Source organism: Mchenga conophoros, linkage group LG8 (assembly GCF_057382185.1).
Source record: "Mchenga conophoros isolate Kocher_MC1m ecotype Shallow Benthic linkage group LG8, M_conophoros_male_GT1.1, whole genome shotgun sequence".
NCBI lineage: Eukaryota > Metazoa > Chordata > Actinopteri > Cichliformes > Cichlidae > Mchenga > Mchenga conophoros.
Genome location: NC_140533.1, coordinates 2,800,122 through 2,827,053, shown reverse-complemented (window position 1 = coordinate 2,827,053; position 26,932 = coordinate 2,800,122). Strand labels below are relative to the sequence as shown.

General features: G+C 40.7%; 1 protein-coding gene across 1 annotated transcript; it reads right to left on the bottom strand.

The window, feature by feature from the left end:
- Positions 1–553: 553 nt before the first annotated feature.
- On the bottom strand, positions 554–24,181 carry LOC146567909 (zinc finger protein 518A). Its single transcript, XM_085283604.1, has 3 exons — positions 23,823–24,181; positions 11,583–11,650; positions 554–7,682 (listed from the first exon to the last, which is right to left on the bottom strand). Exon 3 carries the CDS (start codon positions 7,660–7,662, stop codon positions 3,622–3,624), a length of 4,041 nt encoding a protein of 1,346 aa, XP_085139730.1. The 5' UTR covers positions 7,663–7,682; positions 11,583–11,650; positions 23,823–24,181; the 3' UTR covers positions 554–3,621.
- Between the last annotated feature and the right edge of the window lie 2,751 nt (positions 24,182–26,932).

The following is a 26,932-nucleotide window of genomic DNA, read 5'->3' as shown; positions in this document are numbered from 1 at the left end:
CAGCAGTATCAACTCAATTTATTTTGAGTTGTTGCCCATCTTAAGGGCGATCATACCAAAGCCAGTTACTGCGGTCACAAACATGACCTTTGTTCAAAATCTCGTCAGAACAGTGCATGAGACCAGGGGATTTGCTAGGAAGCCCTGAAAACCCTTATAGATATACAAACAAAATGCATGGTATTTGATAGGTGCGGGCAGTATGACAGATGTTCTGATAGTTAAACATAATTCACATGCTAGAGAGAGTTCATTAAAAGTGAAGCATAATACTGAGTTCTGGTTATACCTTGGGGGTATTAATTTAGAGTCATTTAGATTAATGTAGTTAATCCACCACAGGTAGCATAAATAGAGCTAATTAGCCTGGAGGTTGTTATCATGTAATCTTTATTTTGTACTTATTTGATATTAATTCAAGGTATCTGTGTACTTTTGCATGGGCATATTTTAGGTCATCGCATATGTAGTTGAGGAATTTAGGATTAATAGTTGCAGAGTAAGGTGAAAGGACTAAGACAAAATAGTGAAAAACACAAACAAGGGGGAACTGTTGGGGTTATTGTTCTTTACCTTTTATTCTAGATAAACAAACACACACATACACACCTAAACACAAATATAACCTCATATAGGCACGAGCACACAGACAGAGATATGCACCCCCACCTATACACACTGCCACACATCACCTCATATCAGCATAGAACACACAGGATTGACACAGGCGTCAACATACTGTTAGACATATAAAGAACTTTCATCTTTGGGCATGTTTGAGGTTCAATGTAGAGTTCTGGTTTCTGTAATCATAAAGTTGTTATAAGAGGTGAGCATACATCATATTACATGTGGACTTGCAATGTCTCTGTAATGGCACCAGCAGGTCAGGTCAGGAAGCACCCACCAAAGAGTAGTGATGCCCTATCTTAGAGATAACTTTATGTGTTATCAGATGTATGGAGGTATAAATGTGCAGAGGCTTTTTTAATTAATAAATAAATTTTTTAATCAGTGGTGCCATAAGGGTTAGGATGCGTGTTTTAGGGTTAGCACCTTGTATCTTTTTTTATGTACCATGTGGACACTCCAGAATGTTATATTCAGATTGGACAATCTGCAAAGTGCCTGAAAATAGGTGGATGGATCTTTGTTGGGAAAAAAAAAATCAAAGTATTTGATATATGAAGCTAAAATTCCAAAGCAATCATGCATGTTCAAGAATCAAGCTAGTTTAGAAAACATTCTAAAAACATGATGATTTGAAATGGTGATCCAGATGTTGAAAATGAAAAATATGCACATTTTTTACAAAAAAAATTTTCTGAGTTATCAGTACTATCTCGAATCCTCTGATATTTGTTCCATTTGCCAAAAAAATTTAAGTGGGTTGAAAATCATTTCTTGAAAAGTTGATATTTGAAGCTTTAGAAAACTTTTTTTTTTTGCAAATCTGAGACCGTCAAACAGAAGGCCCATGCTGATTTGATATTGACCCTGCTGTCATTTTCTATTTTTATCTATTTTAGTCTGATGTTACTTACAGTAAAAGTAGGTTTTAGGCATACATTTGTACAACCTTTTCTTTCACGAAATGCTTTTCATGTGATATCAGCCCAGGGTGTTAACTTAAAGAAGCTTATCATGAATGAGGAAAAACCCCCAAATAAAATAAGGATAAGTAAGAAGGATCAGAGCTTTATTCCATTACTATTTGAAGCTTATTTTATTCCAATTTGCCACTTTAAAGTAATACGTAAACCATCCATATAAAACACTATTTTTAAATTCCTTGAAATTTTATGTGGAAAGATTACTGAACTAGATCTAAAACAACCGGGGGTATAATTGATCAAATGTTTTAAAAAAACCCTCCTGAAAAAACACAAACAGGGCGAACAACAACATGAATAAAACAGGTTTTGGTCTGCATCTTGGACCCATTACCTCCATCACTAATGAACTAACAGACTATATTAAAGAGGCCAGTCATTTTGGAATTTTTGGAAGTGAATGTCAAACTTGACTGTCAAACCACGCAACACTTGACTGACATTTTTAGCTTTTTTGGTAGCAACATAGTGCACCAAAAGCTTCATTGGCTACGTTCACACTGCAGGTCTTAATGCTCAATTCCGATTTTTTGATCAAATCCGATTTTGTCGTCTGCTTGTTCACACTACAAATAAAATGTGACAGCAAACGCGCTCTAGTGTGAACCCTCAAAGCGGCCACATGCGCAAAAGAAGACGTCACACACAATGCGCTCTGTTTAGACCCAGACCAATAAGTATTATTTGACTGATGGACCTTAATATAAAGACTTGTTTCGGACTTTACGTTTCCCAATTTTGCTTTACGTTATAAAGTTATTTTGTTATTTACATATGGCCTAATAATTACACTTATTGCTGTTTTAGAGAGGAGCGGTGGTTCTAGCTGCAGATTTCTGTCAGAATCTGCAGATTATACAGTACAAATAAAATGTTCACATTTCTCCAACGTTGTCTTCCCAACAATTTCACTAACATCTACACAGGATGGCCAGGAAGCGTTCACAATGTCTTCTCGGGTGCTTCTCCAGCGCTGATAATTGGCGTCTTGTCTTGTGTCAGTGACGTAAAAGACGGATTTAATGCGACGTGACCATCAAACAGCAGTCGCTTTCTAAAACATCAGATATGTATCGGATTCAGTACCATATACGAAAGTGACCCAGGTTGGATTTGAAAATATCGGATTTGCACTGTTCACACTGTCATACCATGATCGGATATGGGTCGCATAGGCTCAAAAAAGTCAGATTTGATGCGCTTTCGCCCGCAGTGTGAACGTAGCCTTTGAAAGACCGAAGAAATAAATGCATAGGCTGAAAGAAAAATCATCCTAATGATTTGTCATTAAATTTAGACTCAAACAATGACTCACAACAATTTATTCTCTTGGGTGTTTTAGACAGGTAACTATGAAAAGGTGCAGCTCATGTTATGGTACAGGGAAATCCTGATAAAACTGTAAACATTATAGTATAGAATGATACACTTTTCAATTATAACTATATTTTTTGGGCGGGGGGGGGAAATCATTCAGACCAAGATCTTTTTCCCCTTCCTTCACAAACATAAAATAATGTAGGTCGTTTATAAGGTTTATTGTTAACTATACAAATAACAGCTTCATGTCCTTGAGTACAGAATAATAAAAAATACAAAAGTCCCTTAAACTAGAACTATGATTTACAAAAATGACACATGACAAGCCAAATGAATTCTAAAATTACCTGAGGAATTCAATCCAACTCGACATACAACCTTTGCTTATGTTTTTTTTGTTCAGCCAGTGCTCTTAACACAACCCTAATTACAGTGTACCATTTTCACAGTTCAATTAGACATCTGCATGTATGACAAATCATGCATGCAGTGCATCATTTACCAGAATATGCACCTATTAAAAGAAACTATGACTCAAGAATATATATTTAAATTTACAGAGAACATACAGAGAACAAACTAATAGTGGAAGGCTGTTAATGCACAAATATACAATATACAACCAGCAGCAGAACAACAGTTCCACTCAGGAGAACATGTCCACCCATCTTAATGTGGTAGAAAAATTTCAGAATAGTTTATTCCAGTCTCTAGTTGCCTCCATGAGATGCCTCTGACCGTGGCCAATCCAATCCTCTTGACTGCTGAAGAGCCGACCACAAAACCAGCAGTCAAACATTACTTGCTCTTCTCTACAACCTGATAACGTTTTTACAACCTCATACTTCTTTTTGCTTTTTTTTTTGAGTTTCAATTTAAGGAGGAATCGCTCCCGGACAGAACTTTGAACCGGTCGAGATTTTGGATTGTCGAAATGAGATGCGTCTTTGGTTGAGGAATTCTTCCCTTGGGTGCCAAGCTCTAAGAGTGCTTGGACTGTTTTTTGAGACAGAGAGACCTTCGTGACAGCACCTTTGTACCTATTTACTACCTTCATGATGTTGGCCACTTCAGGAATGTCAGCATCTGGATGATTGAGCACCACTACAGGCTGGTTTCTACTAGGGCATTTGATCTGCTGTAGAGAATTCAATGGGGCAAGTCTAAGTGTCCGTTCTACCTCTTTGGCTACAGGTTTCCATAACAGAGTCTCTTTCTCAGTTGGTGGTTTACTCAGGAATCTTCTTGCCTTGTGCACTGCTCCTGGAAGTTCGTCAAATAATGCTTTCCTGCGCCTTTTCCTTTGGCTTGGAGGCCGAATTGGCCTTGGGGCGAGGACAGGTTTCTCTGAGTCACACAGTTGTTGTGCCTTTATAGTTGTCTGAGAAGGTGCACTGCAGGAATCAATGACATCTTTTTGTTTGGTATTGTGAATGGTGATCAACTTTTTTATTCCAGTGGAAGCAGCTGCATTAGTTTTGTTTGTCGACACCAGGAAACACTGAGTCTGGGGTCTGGTGGCCAAAAACAAAGGTTGATTATTTGAGGTGGGAGTGCCATTTGTAAGAAGGCTACTAGTGGGTGTGACAATTTTAAATATAACTTTGTTTCCAGAGCCCTCATTCGTCTGGCTGCAATGAGTTCCATTGTTTGGCTCTTGGTTGTTCAAAAGTAGGCTTGATTTGGGTTGAGAAATGTACCGCAGCAAGAAGGCTTGCCGACCAGTCTGCAGTGCGCTGGGTTTGTCTGCACTACTCACTGGCATCGCTAGCACTGGCCGTGAGTTAAGTGGGAGCTGGGCACTTGCCAGTCTGAGGGCAGGAGTATTAGCGGCCTGGACAAAAGGAACAGACCTTTGTACTAAGTAGCACGTTGACTGAGACTTTGCAGTTTTGTCTGAAGTTGTATTTTGTGATGTGCTTGAAAAGAGTACAGGGCATTTTAAACCTGCACTGTTAATAAGGTAGTGATTTAAACCAGTACCAAAACCTGGTTGAACACCAGAAAGAAGAGCGGTCCCTTTTTCAGCAGTTCCAGGTTTTATTGCTTGTACACCTATCCTTTTGCTGTCTGGATTTAGACCTGTGGTTTTACTTGAACTTTCAACGTAAGACACATTGATTTGAGGCTTTGCAGAATTTGCTATGAGTTTAAAGCCTGGGGTAGCCTTGACCTGCACTGGCATTGCAAATTGGTTCTCACTAGCCCTAGTCAGGAGTACTGGCTGATTAGCCTCTGGTAGCTGAAGAATTCGCACAGTTCTTTTTGTTGGTTTTAAAGAATCATTGTTTGCACTTGAAGAACCCGTTCTTTCCTTGTTAAGCTGTTGAGTAATGATTGCATCAGAATGTTCTTCCACAAAATTGCCAAGGGATGTTAAACTACCCGTAGGCTGTCTTTTAGATATCGGAATGGTCTCTTCCTCAATTTTGACAATATTGAAGTCTTGGAGCACTACATCGGGATTTTCTTCTGTCAGAGGACCATCAACATTAGATATACACTCATCAACTTCAGTGTCACTATTTGCACTTTCTGTGCATTGTTCTGGTAATCCTGCTGATGTCAAGTTGAAGTGTGATGATTTAGAGGTATGTCTTTTATTTGCAGAGTTATCATCCGAATTATTCTCCAAGTTTGGGGTGATGTTTGATGAAATGTTGAAAGCATCCTTCGAATAATTGTGAAAAGTAAATACTTCTTGGTTTGGTGAGTCCTGAATACATTTCTCCGAGCCAATGGCATTTTCTCTGCAGCTAACTGAATTTGGTGGAGACAGCTGTGATGGGCAACACGATGTATGTTTTGCATTTTCCTGTCTGTTTTTATGTACAATCTCAGTTCTAAACCTATCATTTTTATCTGATGAAATGTGGAATGACTGATGTCCATTTTCCATAGTGTTAAAAGCAGAATTCCCTTTGTGCTCATCAGTTAGGCTGCAAATGCTGTCAGGTGTGGATAGCTCATTTACTGCTTTAGGCTCCTCGTCGATTTTTCTAAAGATGGGTTTGGGAAGCAGTGTATCTTGAGCAAACTTTGAAGGTGAAGATAAACCACTGACCTTAACAGAACACACTGTTGCAGGGTGGCTGGAAACACCATGGCAGTTACAAGGACTGGGAGTTTGGGTAACTGACTTACTTTTCAAGTTCATTTCTTCCATAGAGCTTGTTTCATTTGGATGATGTGCCTGATCCAACTCATTTCTTGTGGGACATGAGACATCTGCACAATTTAATGTATCTAATATAGCATTTGTTTGTTCTCCAACACTTTCAATATGTGGAGTTGAACTTAGGGCCCCAACTGATGTTTCCTCCTCCTCAATTTTTACTTTAACTGCCAAAATATCCTCTTGATCTATCTGTATGCAAGATCCACTTCTTGGTGAAACAGCTAAGCACTGTGATGTTAAGCTCCTGCTATCAGAGCAAAGCTCATTCTCAGAGTTTTTACTTTTATCAAACACAGAATTTAGTGTGGAGAACCCCCCTTCAGCAACGGAATGATTCTGATCTTGCTTTGTTGTTGGGATTACTTTGAGAACTAAATGTTTTTTTCCATCGACCATCTTGAATCCCATAACTTTAGTTGTACAGTTAGGGGGGAGGGAGATTTTGTTCTTAACCATTAGAACAGTCAGTCCGTTAGGATTGTTGTGACTTCCACTATCAGAGGCTGGACAATTGTCACATTCCTCCAACGTGATTGGTGTTGACTGTTCTGTATTATGGGAAACTTTGCTCAAAGTTTTGTCCTTTTTTGCTACAGTCCCATCAACAAAGTGCTGGGTGTCCTCTAAGGATTTGTCTGGCTTAATTAGTTTGCCACTTTGATATTGTTTCGATATCCTTTGAGTCTCCTGTGACTCACTATTCTTTTTAAGCATCAATTTCAAGTTCACAGATGAATTTGCTGGTGAGCCATTGTCTTCTATCGCCTTCCATGCATTTTTTCTTTCTGTCACCTCTTTGTGAACAGCTGCCATGTGTTTTTTAAGGTACTCACTTCTTGCTGCACCATATCCACAGACTTGACATGTGAAAGGAAATGTACCTGTGTGAGCTTTCATGTGCTTCTGGTGATCCTCTTCATTCAAGCTAATATGTTTGCATTTCAAACACTTCCAATGACTTTCATTATGATGATGGATATGCTGGACAAATGTCCCTGCATCCACAGTTGTAAACTCACACCAGTCACAGCTGAACTGTCCATTTACACTGTGGCACATGATGTAGTGTCTAGTAAGCAAAAGAAGAGAGTACTGCACATCATCATTACAAAGTTCACATGTAACCAAAGTATTTCTGTGCTCAATCCGATGGCGCTGAAGAGCAGGAAACTCATTTGTGACAAAATCACATAAATCACAAGGGTATGTAGGAAGGGTTCCTCTGTGAACTGCTCTAAAATGTTTGAGAAGGTCATTGGGGCTAAAAGTACAGTTATCTTTACAAACTGAGCATCCAAAACTCAAAATTTTGCCAGAGAATACAGCCCCTTGTTGAATTTTACAATGGGCTTTGTTAAGAGGGTTTTTATCTTTCCTAGTGGAAGTCCCATTATCCTTAATGGCAGATTCTTCTGAATTGCTGAAGAGCGACCCATCTGTTACATCTCTGAAATGTTTATACAGAAAGTCTTTTACTTTTTCCTTTTCATCCTCTATTACAGATCTGTTGCAGTTTTTTGGAGAGTCATATGGTAATCCATCTTCTTCCATTGTTGCAAGTATGAAGGTTTCTGTAAGACATCAAATATATTCTTGATTAATACAAGTGGAGAGATGCACCAACACACACACATACACACACGCTAATCTGGGACTGGGTAATGGCAGCTTTGCTAACTGCTGCAACCACATTTAAAAGAAACTTTGAACTTTATATTTATACCTGCTGTTATGGCAGAGGAAGCCAGAAGTCGTCAAAAACCATAAGCCAAGACTTGATTTTTTCCACAAACAGTTTTCAAAGTGTTCCAAAGTCTCCCCCTGTATATCTGTATGTCTTTGAGGTCCTGAGGTGGAATATCATTTAAATCCCAGTATGAAATCAACATCATCATACACATGTCTTCAATCCACATGCAGTAGATCTGGTGTGACATGCCAAGTTACAAAAATTGAGAGGTGCACGACTGGCTGACACACCACAAAGTGTTGTGTGTTCTATGCCCGCTGAGATATATGTAATCTCTCCACTGTGTCCTAGGCCAACCCCAGGGCCTCTAGAACACCTCACCCAGAGGAGTACCGGTTCTACTCTGAGGTCCTCACCCTTTCTCTAAGAGCGTGAGGAGCTCAGCCAACCGAAAGAGCCCAGCGAACCTTCAGAGAAAGCCAATTTCTGCTGCTTGTAACCAGTAAATTCACAGCTTCACTTTCACACTAAGCTCTCTTTTCACCACGACAGACTGGTGCCATGACCACATCACTGCAGCTGCAGCCCCAATTCGTAATCTCCTGTTACCCTCTTCCCTCACTTGTGAACAAGATCCCAAGATACTTCTCCTCCACTTGGGGGCAGGAACTTGTCCCTGACCAGGAGTGGGCACTCCACCCTAATCCAGCTGAGGACCATGGCCTCAGACTTGGAGGTCTTTCACATTTACCTGTAAACCACTCTAGTGTGATCTGGAGGCCAGTACCAAACTATATCATCCACAAAAAGTAAAGATGAGGTTCGGAGGTTACCAAGGCGGAAGCCTGCCACCACTTGGCTATGCTTAGATATTCTATCCAAACAATTTATAAACAAACTAATGACAAAGGGCAGCCCTGGAGGAGTTCAGCACCCACTGGAAATGAGTCAGACTTTTTGCAGTCAATGTGGACCGAGCTCTAGCTGTGGTTGTACAGAGATTGAATGGCTTGTAACAATCAGCCAGACACCTCATACTCCCATAAAACTCCCCACAGGATACCCTGAGGGATGCAGTTGAATCCAAATCTAAAAAACAAAACAAAAAAAACAAACACATGTAGACTGGCTGGACAGACTCCCAAGAAAAGCCCAGCCACTCGCCTAAATGACTAGACCAGTTGCACTCACTCCAATCATTACAAAGTGCTTCGAGAGAGTGGTGCTGGCCTACATCCAGAGCAACATCCCAGACACTCTCCCCTGCAGTATGCCCACTGGCCCAATAGGTCCACGTCAGACACCATTGCTGCTGCCCTTCACTATTCCCTCACCCACCTGGAAAACAAAGGCTCATACCATCAAGGTACTTTTTGTTGATTACAGCTCTGCCTTCAATACTGTCATTCCACACAAACTCACTCACAATCTGGCAACACTCGGCCTACACCCCACCCCTATGTGACTGGCTACAGGACTTTTTGACTGGCAGGCCCCAGTCCATCAGGATTGGCAACAGGACTTCAGCCAGCATTATTACTAACACTGGAGTTCCACAGGGTTGCGTCCTCAGTCCCATCCTCTACACCCTGTACACCCACGACTGTGTCGCCTCCAATAGGGATAACACCATACTGAAGTTGGCGGATGACACTGCAGTGATTGGTCGCATCACTGGAGGAGACGAAGTGCCTTATAGGAGAAAGGTGGCCGATATGGTGTCATGGTGTGAGGACAACAACCTCACCCTCAAAACTGATAAGAGTGAAGTGGAGAGGGTGAGCAGCTTTAGATACCTAGGCATCTACATCACTGAGGACCTCACCTGGACACTGAACACCACACAGCTGGTCAAGAAGGCTCAGCAGTGGCTGTATTTCCTGAGGAGGGTGAGGAAATTTGGTATGTCAGCCAAGATCCTCAGCAGGTTCTAAGGCTGCACTGTGGAGAGCACACTGACCAGCTGCATCACTGCATGGTACAGCAGCACTGCTGCCATGGACTGCAAATGCCTGCAGAGAGTGATATCAACTGCGGGGAGAAGATCATCAGGACCCCGCTGCCGTCTCTGCAGAGCATCTACCATCGCAGAGTCCAGAGGAGACCTACCTCCATCCTCAAAGACCCCACACACCCTCAGCACGGACTGTTCACACTTCTGCCCTCGGGACGAAGGTTTAGAAGTGTGAAATCTACAACATCCCGACTCAACAACTCCTTCTTCCCCACTGCTATCAGAGTCTTGAACAGCTGACCTATTTTAACAGTAATAATTATTTTTGCACATCAGGTCATCTCACATAACCAGCATATTAAGCTCTTTTGCACATAAATCTATTTGACACTTATTTTTTGTCTCCACTTATTTATTCCTGGTATTTGTATTTAATCTATGTGTACATATTAACCGGCATCTGCATATGGACAGCAGAGAAAGAATTTCACTGTACAGAGAAATGCTTTTTCTTTGCACACATGACAATAAACCCTTTCAATCTTGATCACTCGAATATCCTCAAGAGGATAAAGAGTGTTGTCATTAGTGTTGGGCAATATGAGGAAAATCCAATATTGCAATATTTTGGGATATATCGCGATACACAATTAATATTGTGATGTGTCTTGAGCCCCAGCACCCTCGGATCATGAATATTTGAATCTCTTAATTTTTAGTCTTCTCCCCACACAGTTATATCCTCGAATTTTATACTCTTAGTGTGGTTATATTTATTTCAGGATGGCATCAAATAGCAGTTTTTTTAAAGTACTGGTATACAAAGAGCAAATAAATCCAATACTGTGACATCACTGTGACATCACTGTGACCGGGGCGACCGTGGCTCAGGGAATTGGGAAGCTCATCTGTAACCGGAAGGTTGCCGGTTCGATCCCCCTGCTGTCCTGGTCGTTGTGTCCTTGGACAAGACACTTTACCCTACCGCCTACTGGTGTTGGCCAGAGGGGCCGATGGCGCGATACGGCAGCCTCGCTTCTGTCAGTCTGCCCCAGGGCAGCTGTGGCTACACCTGTAGCTGCCTCCACCAGTGTGTGAATGTGAGAGTGAATGAATAGTGGAATTGTAAAGCACTTTGGGTGCCTAGAAAAGTGCTAAATAAATGAAATCCATTATTATTATTATTATTATTATTATTATTATTATTATTATTATCATCATCATCATCATCATCATCACTATCACACAATGTGTCTCAAAGCTTATTAATGACATTAAACCTATATTTCTTTGGACATTTGCTGCGTTTTCACTTATTTTTCCACTTACCTATGAATAATCATCGGCATGATATACTGCCCTGAAATTCATGTTAAGAAATATTTTAGAGTTTACGTGGTGTAAGTAAAATACAGCTATAAAACTAGCAAATTCCTTACATTTTTGATGCATCAATTCCAATTACAGATACCATTTGTTTTGTTTTTTGAGCAGAAAATGCATTCAAAAGCATTTCAAGAGCCTGGACATCATCAACATTTATGAAGCACTGTGGGATTGTCCAGGATGACTCAGATCTTAGACAGACAAACCATCTAAATTCACATTATGCTATTTGCATCTCCATTATATAGTCTGTGGATCGCAATAACGATTACTCCAAAAATATTCTTTTGCAAATGAGAAAATTATTTCAACAAAAACTGATAGTCAATTCATTAAGCACTGGGAGACAAACACAAACCAACAAATAAAACATGTCATGCCTGAAGTTAACAGCATTACTCAGGTAAGAATTAATGACATTATATAACCAGTTATTGTTACCTGTGCTCCTTTGGGAAAACCTTAACCAGTGTTCTGAAGAAAAGGAGTTTGTAGTGTGATCCCAATGTCTGGAAGACAGAGGCATACAATCACAAAAACAATTTCAACAACAATCCTTACTATTAACTGTAATAGTGTTATTAATAACCATGCATGCTCTGTATATCACAAGTATACATCAGTTGTTAAAGTTTTTTTTGGGACTTCTTCACATTAAAAAATATTTTATAAGAAAAAACAATTGTCCTACTGACCATGAACTGCTGTTTGTATTCTTCTACATGGCATACAGTACAGGCAAACATGACACCCCACAGGTAGTCAAAGTGAAACACAAATCTAATCTCTCTCTTTAGACCTACGTCTATGCTTGTGCATGCATTATTCTGCATTACCCCACCGCCAACTCTAATTCATCTTCACATCCTCCCTCTTGTCATTGTTCATACAGCCCCAGGGTGGTGGACATCAGGTGAAGACCCCCAAAAAACAACAAAAAACCCCAAAAACAAACAGCTGCTACAATCAGAAATCTACTGAACTGCTTTGTCCAGGAGTGTTGTCTATTGATTGAATCCTGGCTCCCGTCAAAAATCTCAGATAACTCAGTGGAGCTACTGGGCCGGACATTACAACCCCAGGACTGCAATAATGTCTCCAGTAAGGGAAGGGGCGGTGGACTCTGTGCTTATATGCTTCAGGGCTGGTACCATAACAGCAGAATTATAGACCGTCACTGCTCACCGGACTTAAAACACCCTGATAACGACTGTGTTTAGTCTGTTCCTTCCCATTCCATGCAAGGCCACCTGGGTTGGCTGGAAGACTGTTTACTTAGCCTAGCAGGGCGAAGGACACTGTCTCAGCTGAATTCTGGACACGCACACACATACATATACACTAATATGCACACATTCATCCCCCCTCCCTTTCCAAACGCCTTCGATGCTTGTGCCCTCCTGGGAACACGGCGGGTCTGAGCCCACGCTGGAATGGTAGCACTGGGCAGGATGGCTGCTGTGTTTGCTTCGGATTACTCCTCACCCCCCACCCGACCCTGTGGCTTGTCACGTGCTCCATAATGTTGTGCTGTGGACATTTATGTGCTTTTTTGTGCAGAGGAGTTTGTTTCCTGTTCTCATGCCGTCCTCCCAGGAACCCAGCATGAGTGGAGGTCTCTTTTTTCCTCTTGTACTTTCCCATTGTAGTGGGGGGGGGGGGGGGGGGGGGGGGGGGTCCTATTTCACTGCAGGGCAACCTGCACGTGCCGATTAAAGCCTTGATTGATTGATTGATGGATAGATTGATAGACATGAGGAAACAAACTTCTCCAAGCACCTGGGTCATTAAGACATGGCCAGATGATGCTCTTCTCCAGCAATAGAACTGTTTTGATCTGACAGACTGGTACATCTTCGAACAGCACGACCTGGAGACCTTCACTCAGTTCTCTATACAGCACTGCCAGAGCCAGGCTGAGGAGGGGCATAAAACAGGCCAAATAGGCCTACATGAGGAGTATTCCTAACTGACAACCCCCACCATGTGTGGAGAGGCATCCAAGCCCTCACCAACTGCAAAAGTCAGAGACTCCAACTGCCAACAGCATCCTCATGATCATAGAAGTGTTCAACACCCCCCTGGATTATGATGTCAGGAGGACACAGAGTGCTGAACCCTAGGAGAGCTTTCAGCCAGCCCAACACTGTGGGAAAAACCTGTGCGGACCAAATGACAAGGATCCTCATCAGGTTGTTTAACCTTCCTGACCCTATGCCACCATTTCCACCTGTCTGAAGGCCTCCACTATCATTCCCATCACCAAAAAGACTGGTATAGACAGCGTCAATGCCTACAGATCTATAGCCCTCACGTCTGTAGTCATAAAGTGTTTAGAGCTGGTAGTTCTCAGCACATCAGAGGCAGTCTTGCCCGTCCATTTCTTCATGTGTTCAATAATTCTTTTCCTGTGTCATGTAATTGGGTGTATTATTATACATAATTTATGGACATTGCATGGGTGGATTGGATGGTAAGAAAAAAATATATATATATATACACAAAATTGGTGACATATTCAATACTTATTAAGTTGTGGGCAAAATACAACCCGGGAGCCACATATGCCTAGGCCGATTATGTCACAGCAAGGAGACAAAGGCTGTCCAAATTCGTAGGCTGCTCCAAATGCAGCCCACAAATGCGTCCTCCTTTTCCCCAGATTTGAAGGACGGGTCTGTGTATACTTCATGGTCCACCCTATTCCAGGATTCATTGTGAATCAAGGGTTGAAGAAATTTTTGGGGAAAAATGGCGGATGGTCGAAGAAAAGCGGTCCAGAAATAAACTTTTAAAAGTAAATACTAGGTTTTATCTCACCAAAATATCCAGCCAACCAAATGTTAGCATAGCAAAGAATCTTAAACAGTTATATTCAACTAACCTTCGGCTAAGTTACGTGATGTTAGTGATAACACCACTTAATGCGGCTTGGGTCATATGAGCTTTGGTTGGTTAATCAGTTCAGTTTTCTACTGAAGCTGCGTCTGTTTGGCAGTGTGGAGACAAACGTACTTAAAAATTAATAAAACGAGCAGACGGTTCACTCTTTAAGCTAAGTGTATTTACAGGGATCAAACATCTAATCCGTGAACTGTATTAAGGAAACAGACTAAACCATGCTGTGCTGAAGTTTAGAGTTAAAAGAGGTCTCATCCTGTATAAACCACTAATAATAAGACAGTACATGGAGAGGTCCTCCTTCAGTTCCTGTGCCATTTTTGTCATGCTTATATCATACAACCTGAGCCTGTCACCTTTGTTATAAGCCCAATATTTCTGCAGGATTTTATGTCCTTTATCCAAAATATATTTAGTTAAAATATTTCTTTTTTAGTTGGATTGTACTTGTGGAGCTCTTTTAAATAAAAAGCTGAAAGAATTGTGAAAAGTTGTAAATTCAGAAAGGGTCTAAGTATTTTTTTAAGGATGTCATGTTTCTGTATCATCTCCTGTTAGACCCTCTTACCCAAAAATCAGCATATTTAATGCTCTGATACCTTCAACATCTTAAATTATATTGAACATTTTCTCTTCCAATAAATATTCACTGCAAAAGTTTGTCTTCCATTTTATCTGAAACATATAATGTTTAAATCTTTTTAGTTTATTTTCGGGATATGGGATATTGTCCTTAAATATAACTAAAGCCTTCAGACAATGGTCGCTGTATATTAATATTTGTCTGTTAGACAGTCACACAGGTATAAATGACAGAAGCTGGACGTCGTAGGCTAGCCCCTTCAATTTAATGGCCTTGCATTTCTGGTCTTCGCGGCCTACCTGGTCTACGTAGGCCGGGTTTTTTGAAGGATTTGGACACAGCGCATGTGTTCATCTTTTTTTGTTGCATAAAGAAACGGCGGGTGGAACCATCAGACCAAAGCACAGATTTCCACTGGTCTAATGCCATTCCTTGTTTTTCTTGGCCCAAAACAAATCTCTTCTGCTTGTTGCTTTTCCTTAATCTTGGTTTCTTAGCAGCTATTTGACCATAAAGGCCTGATTTGCACAATCTCCTCTGAACAGTTGATGTAGAGATGTGTCTGGTGACTGAAACTATCCTCAGCAGCAGAGGTAACTCTTGGTCTTCTTTTCCTGTGAGCTAGTTTTGCTGTAGCGCCTGTTTTTCGTCTGCACTTGGGGACACATTTAAAGTTTTATCAATTTTCTGCACCGACTAACCCTTCAATTCAATTCAATTCAATTCAATTTTATTTATATAGCGCCAAATCACAACAAAAGTCGCCTCAAGGCGCTTCATAGATACAGAGAAAAACCCAACAATCATATGACCCCCTATGAGCAAGCACTTTGGCGACAGTGGGAAGGAAAAACTCCCTTTTAACAGGAAGAAACCTCCGGCAGAACCAGGCTCAGGGAGGGGCGGCCATCTGCTGCGACCGGTTGGGGTGAGAGAAGGAAGACAGGATAAAGACATGCTGTGGAAGAGAGACAGAGGTTAATAACAGATATGATTCAATGCAGAGAGGTCTATTAATACATAGTGAGTGAGAAAGGTGACTGGAAAGGAAAAACTCAATGCATCATGGGAATCCCCCGGCAGCCTACATCTATTGCAGCATAACAAAGGGAGGATTCAGGGTCACCTGGTCCAGCCCTAACTATATGCTTTAGAAAAAAGGAAAGGTTCTTCAGTTCTTAAAGTAATGATGGACTGGTGTTTTTCTTTACTTAGCTGACAGAATTCATATTATGGCAAGAACCAAAGAGTTGTCAGATACGGCTGTCATCTGTGTACCAACCCGACTTCTGCACAACATAGTTGATGGTCTGAACCCTGATAGTTCCAACCTCATTAAGAAGGCAAGAAATTCCACAAATGAACACTGGCAAGGCACATCTGTGAAAACCATTTCAGGTGACGACATCATGAAGCACAGTACGTATTACTCCACGAGGCTCCAGACTACGGTAGCCGTAATGCTCCGACAATCCATCAAGCGCTGCAGCTCCGTAGCTTACCAAAGTCGTACTAAAACATTTTAAGGCACACTGTCAATTTTTGAGAAAATGAAAGGAATTTAGGCGCTGCATGTCGTTAGCGCGATTAGCTCGTTAGCACGGTTAGCTCGCTAACACATTGACGCCGTCCAGCCCCACGCACGGGGCGATCCGCGGTAACTCGTTAACAGAGATTTGCCGTGTCCATCTTGTCGCTGCCTGCAGGTGAAGCTATGGGGGAGTTGTGTTCAGTGAACGAGAGGCGACAAAAGTGGACGAAAGTGAGGCAAACTTGGGGGTACACAAGTATAATTATAACGTAACATAGACTATATCGATATAAACGATATTGTCACATCTTATATCTCGTATAAAAATATATTGATATTTTTAAAAAAAAACTCGATATATCGCCCAGCTCTAACAATGACACATCTGGATCACTAGTATGTACAGCCTGGGGGCACTCTGTGTGATGTGATGGTTAGTAATACTGGAGCAGCAGAGGAGACAGTCCTATCGCCATTCCTGATTACTTTGTACACCCTCAGATTTCAAATTTGAAACAGTGAAACATGCCACCTGCAGAAGTTCTCTGATGATACTGTAGTGCTTTGGTGTATTAAGGGTGGGCAGGAGTCGGAGTACAGGGAGTTGGTGAGAAACTTTGTGGAGTGGTCTGGAAGAAATCACCTCACTTGAGAATGTTAGCAAGACAAAAGGTTGACTTCCGGTGGGGGAAAAAAAAAAAACAAAAAAACAAAATGCTGCGTCTAGGCCAATCAAGATCATGGGTGAAGAGGTGCAAACAATGACAGCTACAGGCACTTTGGCGTTCACCTGAATGACAGACTGGATTGGAGGACCGACAGTGATGCTGTGCACAAGAAGGTGATGAGCAGACTTTATTTTCTAAGATCGCTTAGATCCTTTAACGCAGGGGTCGGCAACCTTGGGCACGCGTGCCAGGGTTAACTGATGGCACGACCAAATGCCCAATGGTGATTTTTCGTTTTTATGGGCTGATGAATTCTATTTTTTTTTGGTAACGGTATAAACAATGAAAGGTGGTGGATTGGCCAGATGCTGGCAGATGTGTAAAAATAACTAAAATAGAAAAATAGAAACCACCACCAAAGTTGTTTGGTGGTGGTTTCTATGGCGGAGCTTCCACAGAGGCCAGCAGGTGGATCAGGGAGAGGGGAGGCAGGAGGAGCAGAGACCCGAGGCGGCCGCCGGTCCGAGTGTCAGGTGAACTGAACTTCAGGTAAGAAGTTACGACCTGCAGTCTATCTGGGTCAGATATAAACCAAGTTTAGGTGGAGTTTATTTTCGTTGTGCTGACTTTTTACAGTCAGTTACAATAACTCGTACTGCGTGCTAGCTAGCATGACGGAGTTTATATACAGCTGCTATGATGTTACTGATAGTGAACTTCATTTTATTCATAAGGTCAGTTAGTAGAGTTGCCATCCGTCCTGTAAAAAATGGAAACGTCCCGTATTCAGAGAAAATATCACGCATTTCGTATTGAGCTGAAAATGAACATGATTGTCCTGTACTTCAGCTAGAATGGAAAAGCTGGATTTATTCTGTCTCTTTACACTGTCAGCTGCCTCTTCTCCTCTCATTCTCTCCCGTTGCTACTTCAATCATGAAACTGATCAATGATCAGCTGATCGACTTTTCTCTCTTGTTTGTTTATCGCCCACTTTGCGCCAGAAGGAGGAAACTAGCGGATGTCGCACTAAACAACAGCAGCACGTTTAAGCTTGATCAGCTGTTGTTAGAATTTATTTAATATTAATTTCTAGTATCAGCTGATGTTTGCTGGAGCCACAGCTGTAAAGCTGCTGGTCATGATGTCGGTTTGGATATGTGGTGAGAGGGAAACATGAAGATGAAACCAGGAGATGTCCTTACTGAACCATCAGAGCTGTGATGGAGAAACAGGTTTACCTTTTAGGTGACATGAATCAGTTGAAGGGAAGTTCTGAACTGTTTCTGAGAGACAAATAACACCAGGATCCTCTGTAGCTGATAGCTGGTAACTGTGCAGGGGCGGGTCTAGCAAAGTTTTGCCAGGGGGGCCAGGTAGGGCATTAACAGGGAAAGGGGGGCACAAAGAAATACTTTTCTTCCCTATTCTCATTTAAAATGTCTCACTTTTAATAAATAATTATCTGAATCTTCCAACCAAAGTTTTTATCTGATGTAAAATGTATAGAAATCATACATATACCAACAAGACGGCGTACATCACTGTCACAACAGCATCTGTTTTAATTCAAAGGCTTTATGGCTTTTCCCATACCTGGTGGGCCGGTCTCTAGTCAAAATGCCTGGGCCCGTTTTTTGTCCCAGTCCAGCCTTGGGCACGGCATGCAGTGAGTTAATCTGAGAAGGTGCATTAAAAAAAATAAATGGCCGGGCCAGCGGTGCACATTGCAAATTAGCTCGAATAGACACATTAGTTGTGCTGCTTCTTAATGACGGTATCTTAGCTAACAACCCCAACTACCAGATTCAATTTGTAATTGGCTAAAAATAACTTTGCCTACTGGTGAGAGGGACGTTGTTAGCTGTCAGTTTTTTCAAGCGATGTTGAAATTTCCACATTCAGACACTTCAAATGCTTCAGGAGCTGTCCGCTCAGCGCAGCATCAGCACCACGGAAATACACGGATACATTTGTACTCGAGACAGTATGAATGCTGGACACTCGGAGACCTGTGTCTCTGAGTGGGAGACCAAAGATCACATTAACATGTGTGTCTCTGTATTAACAAACATGCCATATTGGCCCAGTTTATTTTTCTTATCATTGTTGTGAGGAGACCATAAATAGCATTTGCACTCTCTGTTGTATTTGCTGTTATGGATAAAAAGTGTATTTTTTTGTTTCAAAATAGCTGATAACTATTCGCTGATAGCTGCCAACATCTGCAAACAAATATAATTCTATAAAGTTGTTCTATATTGTGTGTAACTGTTCATATAGAGCGTTATTGAATTTATTGCTAATGCAATCATATGGCACATTGACTTATGAGGAAATTTTAGATGGCACTCATCAGAAAGGTTGCCTACCCCTGCTTTAATTGGGGGGGGGGGGGGGGGGGGGTGTCAGCAATGCCATCAGAATAAAGAAGGCTGGAAGCATCATTGGTCAGAATTTGGAGATGTCCGAGTCAGTTTGGGACAGGGAGGTCATTCAACTAACTGCACTCCATCATGGACAACCCATTACACCCACTCCACTTCATACTTCTGAAGTGGAGCAGCAGAACTCCTTCTCGCTCAAACTGACTGAAAATAACGGCCACGCTCTGCATGGACAAGCACCAACATACATCTGTGATCTTTTACATCCCCAGCAGGTCCCTGAGGTCATGTGATCAGGACTTGCTAGTTGTCCAAAAGGTGACAGAGCTTTTTGTAACTGTGGCCCCAGACTTTGGAACTCCCTCACATTGAGTTTTAGATTTGTGGACTCAGTCATGTCTTTCAAAAACACACCTAAAAACTCATCTTTTTAAACTTGCTTTTGGTTGATTTTTGTTTTTATGTTTTAGCTTCTGTGAAGCACTTTATGATTTTATCTTGAAAGGTGTTGTATAAATAAATTTTACTTACTTATAGAACACTTCGGGAAATTATTTGTACCATTCTCTAAAAAGCTTTATAACTTCATTTTGTGACAGGTGAGGACATCGGTTAGGCATGAGATCCCAAATATATTTTTGTTTTATACGTTCATGCAGCTGTTTTTCTTAGATTTATTGTTTACATGTTATTTATTAATGAAATTTGCACTTCCCTCTTGTAAAATGTCAGTCTTAGTTTTATTGTTTTTAAACCATTTCATTTTTACTTCCCTGTTTTCAATTACTAAAATTCCTGCACAATCTTAGTATAAGGCCCTTACCAGGTGCCTGTGAGACTTAAACTGTGTTGCTTCTTTGTTGTATGTAGTAGACTGTACAGAGATTAAAAACACATCATGTTTAAAAAAAAAAGTTAACTCAAAAGCTGACAGTCCAGGCAGAGATTGGAGCGTGTGTTATGCTAGTAGCAGCTAACGCAGCCTATAAAAGAGAAGTTGCATCCAACAATTTACTTTTTTGCACAGTGCAACTGTTAAAACGAATGCATTCTTCAACATTTGTAATGAACTCTTAAAATCCAACAGAATTCTTCTTCACTTATTCCTGATATACACTACCAATCAAAAATTTGGACACCTTCTCATTCAATGTTTTTTCTTTATTCTTACATTTCTTTATTATTTTTTTTCTTCTTATGTAGCAAAGAAGGAAAAAAAGTATAAATAACTCTAAATACATCTTCTATTTTAGATTCCTCAAAGTAGCAACCCTTTGCATTGTTGACAGTACTGCAAAACCCTTGATGTTCTCTCGATGAGCTTCATGATGTCGTCACCTGAAAATGGTTTCATTTCACAGGTGTGCCTGTCAGGGTTCATTTGTTGAATTTCTTGCCTTCTTAATGAGGCTGGAACTATCAGGTGTGTTGTGCAGAAGTCAGGTTGGTACACAGCTAGCAGCCCAATTTGGCAACTGTTAGAATTCACATTATGGGAAGAACCAATCAGCTACTGTAAGTAAAGAGAAACTTCAGCCCATCATTACTTTAAGAACTGAAGGGCAGCCAGTCTGGAAAACTGCTAAAACTTTAAATGTCTGTGAAGGTTCTCAGTCATCCAGGTCATCGTAGTCAAAGGAGCTTGCAAAGAAAAGCGTCTGAACTTCTTTAAGTTGCTTGAAGACGTTTCACCTCTCATCCGAGAAGCTTCTTCAGTTCTGAAGAACTTAATGATAACTTAATTTTGTGACAGGTGAGGACATCGGTTAGGCATGAGATCCCAAATATATTTTTGTTTTATACGATCATGCAGCTGTTTTTCTTAGATTTATTGTTTACATGTTATTTATTAATGCAATTTGCACTTCCCTCTTGTAAAATGTCAGTCTTAGTTTTATTGTTTTTAAACCAGAACTGAAGAAGCTTCTCGGATGAGAGGTGAAACGTCTTCAAGCAACTTAAAGAAGTCCAGACGCTTTTCTTTGCTAGCTCCTTTGACTAAAACTTTAAATCTGTCTCCAAATGCAGTCACAGAAACCATCAAGCGCTACGATGAAACTGACTCACATGAGGACCGCCCCAGGAAAGGAAGCCCACCTCTGCTGCTGAGGGTTAATTCATACAAGACACCAGCCTCAGAAATCACAAGTTAACAGCACCTCAGATTAGAGCCCAGATAGATGCCACACAGAGCTCCAGTAGCAGACACATTTCTACATCAACTGTTCAAAGGAGACTGTGTGAATCAGGCCTTTATGGTCAAATAGCTGCTAAGAAACCATAACTAAGGAAAAGCAACAAGCAGAAGAGATTTGTTTGGGCCAAATTTCTATGTTGTAGATACATATAAAAGATATAAAATATATGAAGCAAGATACATGGAATTATGTAGCAAAAAAAGTTGATAAACATGTCTTTATTATTTTTTTTTTTGACACCACTGGAAACCCGTGGCCTTCTCTCAATGAACATCATGATGTAGTCACCTGAAATGGTTTTCACTTCACAGATGTGCCTCGTCAGGGTTCATTTGTGGAATTTCTTTACTTCTGAATCGGTTCGAATCATCAACTATGTTGTGCAGAAGTCTAATTGGTACACAGATGACAGCCGTATCTGACAACTCTTTGGTTCTTGCCATAATATGAATTCTGTCAACTAACTAAAGAACTTTGAATGTCCCCAAGTGCAGACAAAAAACAGGCGCTACAGCAAAACTAGCTCACAGGAAAAGAAGACGAAGAATCACCTCTGCTGCTGAGGATAGTTTCAGCACAGTCACCAGACTCAGAAATTTAAAGTGAATAGCACCTCAGATTAGAGCCCAGATAGATGCAACACATCTCTACATGAACTGTTCAGAGTAGACTGTGCAAATCAGGCCTTTATGGTCAATCAGCTGCTAAGAAACCACGACTAAGGAAAAGCAACAAGCAGAAGAGATTTGTTTGGGCCAAGAAACACAAGGAGTGGACATTAGACCAGTGGAAATCTGTGCTTTGGTCTGATGAGTCCAAATTTGAGATCTTTGGTTCCACCAACTGTCTTTGGCGACGCAGAAAAGGTGATTGGATGGTCTCTACATGCATGGTTCCCACTGTGAAGAATGGAGGAGGAGGTGTGATGGTGCTTTGGTGGTGACACCATTGTGGATTTAGTCAAAACTCAGGGCACACTTAACTAGGATGGCAACCACAGCATCCTGCAGCAACATGCCATTCCATCTGCTTTGCGTTTAGTTCGACCATCATTTATTTTTCAACAGGACAGTGACCCCAAACACACCTCCAGGCTATCTGACCAATAAGGAAAGTGATGCGCCAGATTGCCTGGCCTCCACAGTCACCTGACCTAAACCCAATTGACATGGATTGGGATGAGATGGATCAAAAAAGGAAGCCAAAAGAGCCAACAAGTGCTCAGCATCTCTGGGAACTGCTTCAAGACTGTTGTAAAACCATTTCTGGTGACTACCTCATGAAGGTTATTGAGAGAATGCCAAGAGTGCGCAAAGCAGTAATCAAAGCAAAGGGTCGCTATTTTGAAAAATCTAAAACCTAAAACATCTTTTGAGTTATTTCACACAGTTTGGTTTACTACATAATTCAATATGTATTCATTCATAGTTTTGATTGCTTCAGTTAGAATCTACAATGTAAATAGTCATAAAATAAAGAAAATCCATTGGATGAGAAGGTGTGTCTAAACTTTTGACTTTTACTGTATGGGCAGTGGTCTAGGGAAAATAATACAAATTAATGTAACCTTGTTACTGCCACTACAGCGTTACATCAGTGTGCAGCTGACCAGGTCTCACTCAACCTTGTGGATGAGGAAGCCATGTTGGGAGGAAAAATGGCTGCCGTGATTTTATGACTTAGTTACTTCAGTCAAAAAAAGGAGAAAAAAAGAAAACCTTTTTGTATTAACACTATACTGTCACATACTTTAAAAAACGTGTATATAGCCCTAGCATAGAGCATGGAAAAAATAGTATCAAAACATAATATGCTATACATATAAACCTAGTCAATTTTAATTAAGCATTATAAAGTGGACACATGAAAGTAATTCTAATGCCATTTAAAGTGACCAGGATTTCGTTCAACATCATGAATGCAGAGAGGTAGGCTGCTCTATGCTCACAACCCCTTGATGGGCAGATATAAAAGAAGCTTGGGCATGAGAAAAAAAGTTGCACCGTGTCAAAACTATATAACATAGGTAATATAACACGCCGATATGTACAAAATATGAAGCTGTACCACAGCTAGAAAGTTCGACATCTTAATATAATTTCCGCGTACTTTTCCGGGTAACTTGCTCTATAGTCGTTTAAGTTTAGGAAACGCGAGGGAGAGCTGCACCAGTGGGAGAATTAAAGGCTGCAAGACGAACAACAACAAAGGAGTCTGCGGTGTACGCGGTGACAGTTCAGCGTACTGTGCCCGATTTTTTTAAATTATTTTTTCCCATTTAGTCGGAAATATACGAGCCACTTCACGACAGGGTTAGTGTCGGTGGAGTTTAATAAGCAGTTATTTTACACCAAAATAAAGCCCCCACCCACGCAAAGACATTCAAAGTTACGGGAAACCAGTTATTTCTTACTATGAACTCGATGGAAGTTCAGGCGGCGTCCCGTCTACGTCCAGCATCATAAAGACAATGTTCAGCTTGAAAAAATACACAACAGAAACATTTTCCTTCTTCCTCTCCTCTCTGTGGATCCACAGCGACGGCGGCCATGACAGTCCATCCGGGTACTGCTGTGTTCTTGACACTCACGTAGAAGCGGATGAATATGTATTGCTTGTAAAGACAGAACTAGTGCCATAAGGGAGGATTTTTTTTTATTCGTATAAAACCGTGTTCAATAAAATGGAAATTTATTCCACTATACGAGACGCCCGTAGAGGAACCTGCAGCATGAGCCTTACGTCATCTTTGGCCTCAGTGTGTGTGTGTGTGTGAACCAGATAGGGGGAAGAAGAAGCAACGAGCAGCAATGGCGGATACACGCCATTTCCTGTTCAGTGTGTTGCTTGTTGCTTGAATGCCTTTATTTTCTCCGACACGAGAATGTTTTATGTATAATTCTAAATCTGCAGATGAATCCGTCTCTTTATGATCTCAGTATGATGCACAGATTCCATGTAGGTTATTGACACAGCAGCCCATACAGACATGCAGTAATGGATGAAGCTGAGAAGCTTACAAATGGTTACTTCATTGCCCCCCTGGCACAGGAGCACGGAGCACTGTGTACCGAGCATGTTTCAGATATTACTGTACAGAAGCTCAGTGTGAGGGGTGTAAGTGTGTGGGACTAACTTGTGTCAGCAGAAATAGGTGGATTATTTATTTGTTGATAATTTATGTATGTATGATGCACACTAGCTACATGTATGAGAATATAAACAATTTATCAAATAAGACCAAATTATTATCAGCATTAATATACAGTATATAATATATATACATATAATATAGCTTTAAGGTGTTAAGGAGGATGACTGTTGTTTATAATTTTTAAAGGGTTTTCTTTAGTTAGAGGGCTCTGTGACATTTCAGATAGTCTTCTTAATCTCACACTTGATTCTGTCAGACTGTAAGCTTTTCTGTAAATTAGTTTCTTGGAAAACAAAAAGTTACAAATTAACCACAAGCTTAGTAGTTTTTGTTTGTTTTAAGCCATTTAACACTGACCTATTAATCATTTCAGCAAGAATCTTATTTTAAAACTTGTTTCTGTCTTGTTTCTTTAAATAACAAATAACTTTCATTTAGTTGAATATACAAAAAAGAAGCCAAGAATAACAATTTGAAAGACCAATATAATGATTCCCAAAGAGTTATTTCTAAAAATGTATTTATTAAATTTATTAAAATTTATTTTACTAGGAACTTTGGAAATATGTGTAGAGAGTTTTTGAAACACGAAAAAGGCCTGATCACCCATTCTTCAGGAATAGTTCTTTATTCTTCCTGAAGGACATTCTGCCTCGTTGGTGTCTGACCTTCTCTGATGAAGGGTCAAGGGTAACCACGTTTTAAGGGCTGTGTTTTCCTTTTCCTTCCCTTTGCCTTGGAATGTGTTCTACCCAGTGTTGAAGAGTCCTGATTACCTTAAGTTTGTATTTTAGAGTGTGGTGGGAGTCAAAGAATAGGTACTGGTCTTTGTGTGGGCTTCAAATAAACTTTAATGTTGAGGCTTCCGTCCTCCTCGATGCCCACAGCACAGTCTAGAAATGGTAAACTATTAGCTTTTGCATTTTCACTGGTAAAATGTATTTTTCTGTCCACATAGAAACATGAACACTGAGAAGCAGAGAAAAACAGAATGACAAAAGGAAAAACATTGTCATCCTTTATGCATCAGGTTTATCCATAAGACCCACCACGACAGGACAAAATTCAGCTGTACATCTGCACCTGAAGTGTAAAGGCCATGCTTTTGAGGTTGCTGGTGTTTGCATTTAAGACAGATGTTTTGAAGGAGAAGTCCGCTATGAGTGGCCATCATTGAACAGAGTGGGTGGCCATCTACTGTCTGCCATCTACAATGCAGTCTTGATGTAATTAGGTCACATGACAGGGTGAGGCAAGGGCTCCCAGTGGTTTCACCCAAAACCCCTGGTGGTAATGTCCCATGACTCTTTTCACACCTTGGCTCGTGTGATGAGGCACATGACTAACAGTGAATCAACAACCCTCGTAAAGGACAACCCTCGCTAGGGTTGAAATAGCTGGGACTCTCCCCCAATTTGCTTTAAGTACTGAAGAATCATCTTAGATGAGAGGTGAAATGTCTTCAAAAAGAAGGCAAGTTGCTTTCTTTCCAAACTCCTTAGAATCTTCTTTGGATGTTGACCTCCTTTTGTTCTGATGAGCAGTTCATAAAGATAGCCTCATAGGTAACCTAAACATTTAAAACAAAATGTTATTTTATATTTAGGACAGTACTTTCATACAGGGTAGAAAATTGGGAAGTTGAGAGCAGGCTGGTCAGGTTAGTATGAGATTAGGGTAAACCTTATAAAATAAAATAAAAAATAATTCAATTCTAGTCTTTGTAATTAATTTATGGGATTTAAATAGAAGCCCTGCGACAAACTGGCGACCTGTCCAGGGTGTATCCTGCCTCTCGCCCTATGGCAGCTGGGATAGGCTCCAGCACCCCCCGCGACCCTGAAAAGGATAAGCGGAAGCAAATGGATGGATGGATTTAAATAGATATGTCTTTTTAGCTTTTATCAGCTGTCTCAGTTTACTCCATTTACTTTCATATTGTTAACAAAACTGAATGTGGAACAAGCGTTGAAACATATCATACAAGTATTGTACAAAATCAGCACAAACATTGCCTAAATAACTAAACCTCTAACTGGACCTGGAATTATTCTAAATATACACTAGGACGCCGGGCATTAAAAAAACAATTTATGGGGAATCCATGCAGAGCCCTCGAACACAAAGTTGTGTTTGCTTCAATGGAGTATTGTTTTTTTTTTACATCAATGACAGATCACAGAACCCGGAAATAATTAGAAGATGTAGCTGGATGTTTTTGTCAGTGCCACCATCTAAAAACCATATGTCATAGGATAGTACTGAAGGCTCTGTAGAAAAGAGGAGTGAAAGTGAATAAAGGCAAGGCAGAATGCAATGAATGCGTGAATGACAATGATGAAATTGTAATGGACGATAGAAGGAATAAA

Coding starts and splice junctions, on each gene's coding strand:
- LOC146567909 (XM_085283604.1), bottom strand. CDS start 7,662: ATGGAAGAAGATGGATTACCATATGACTCTCCAAAAAACTGCAACAGA.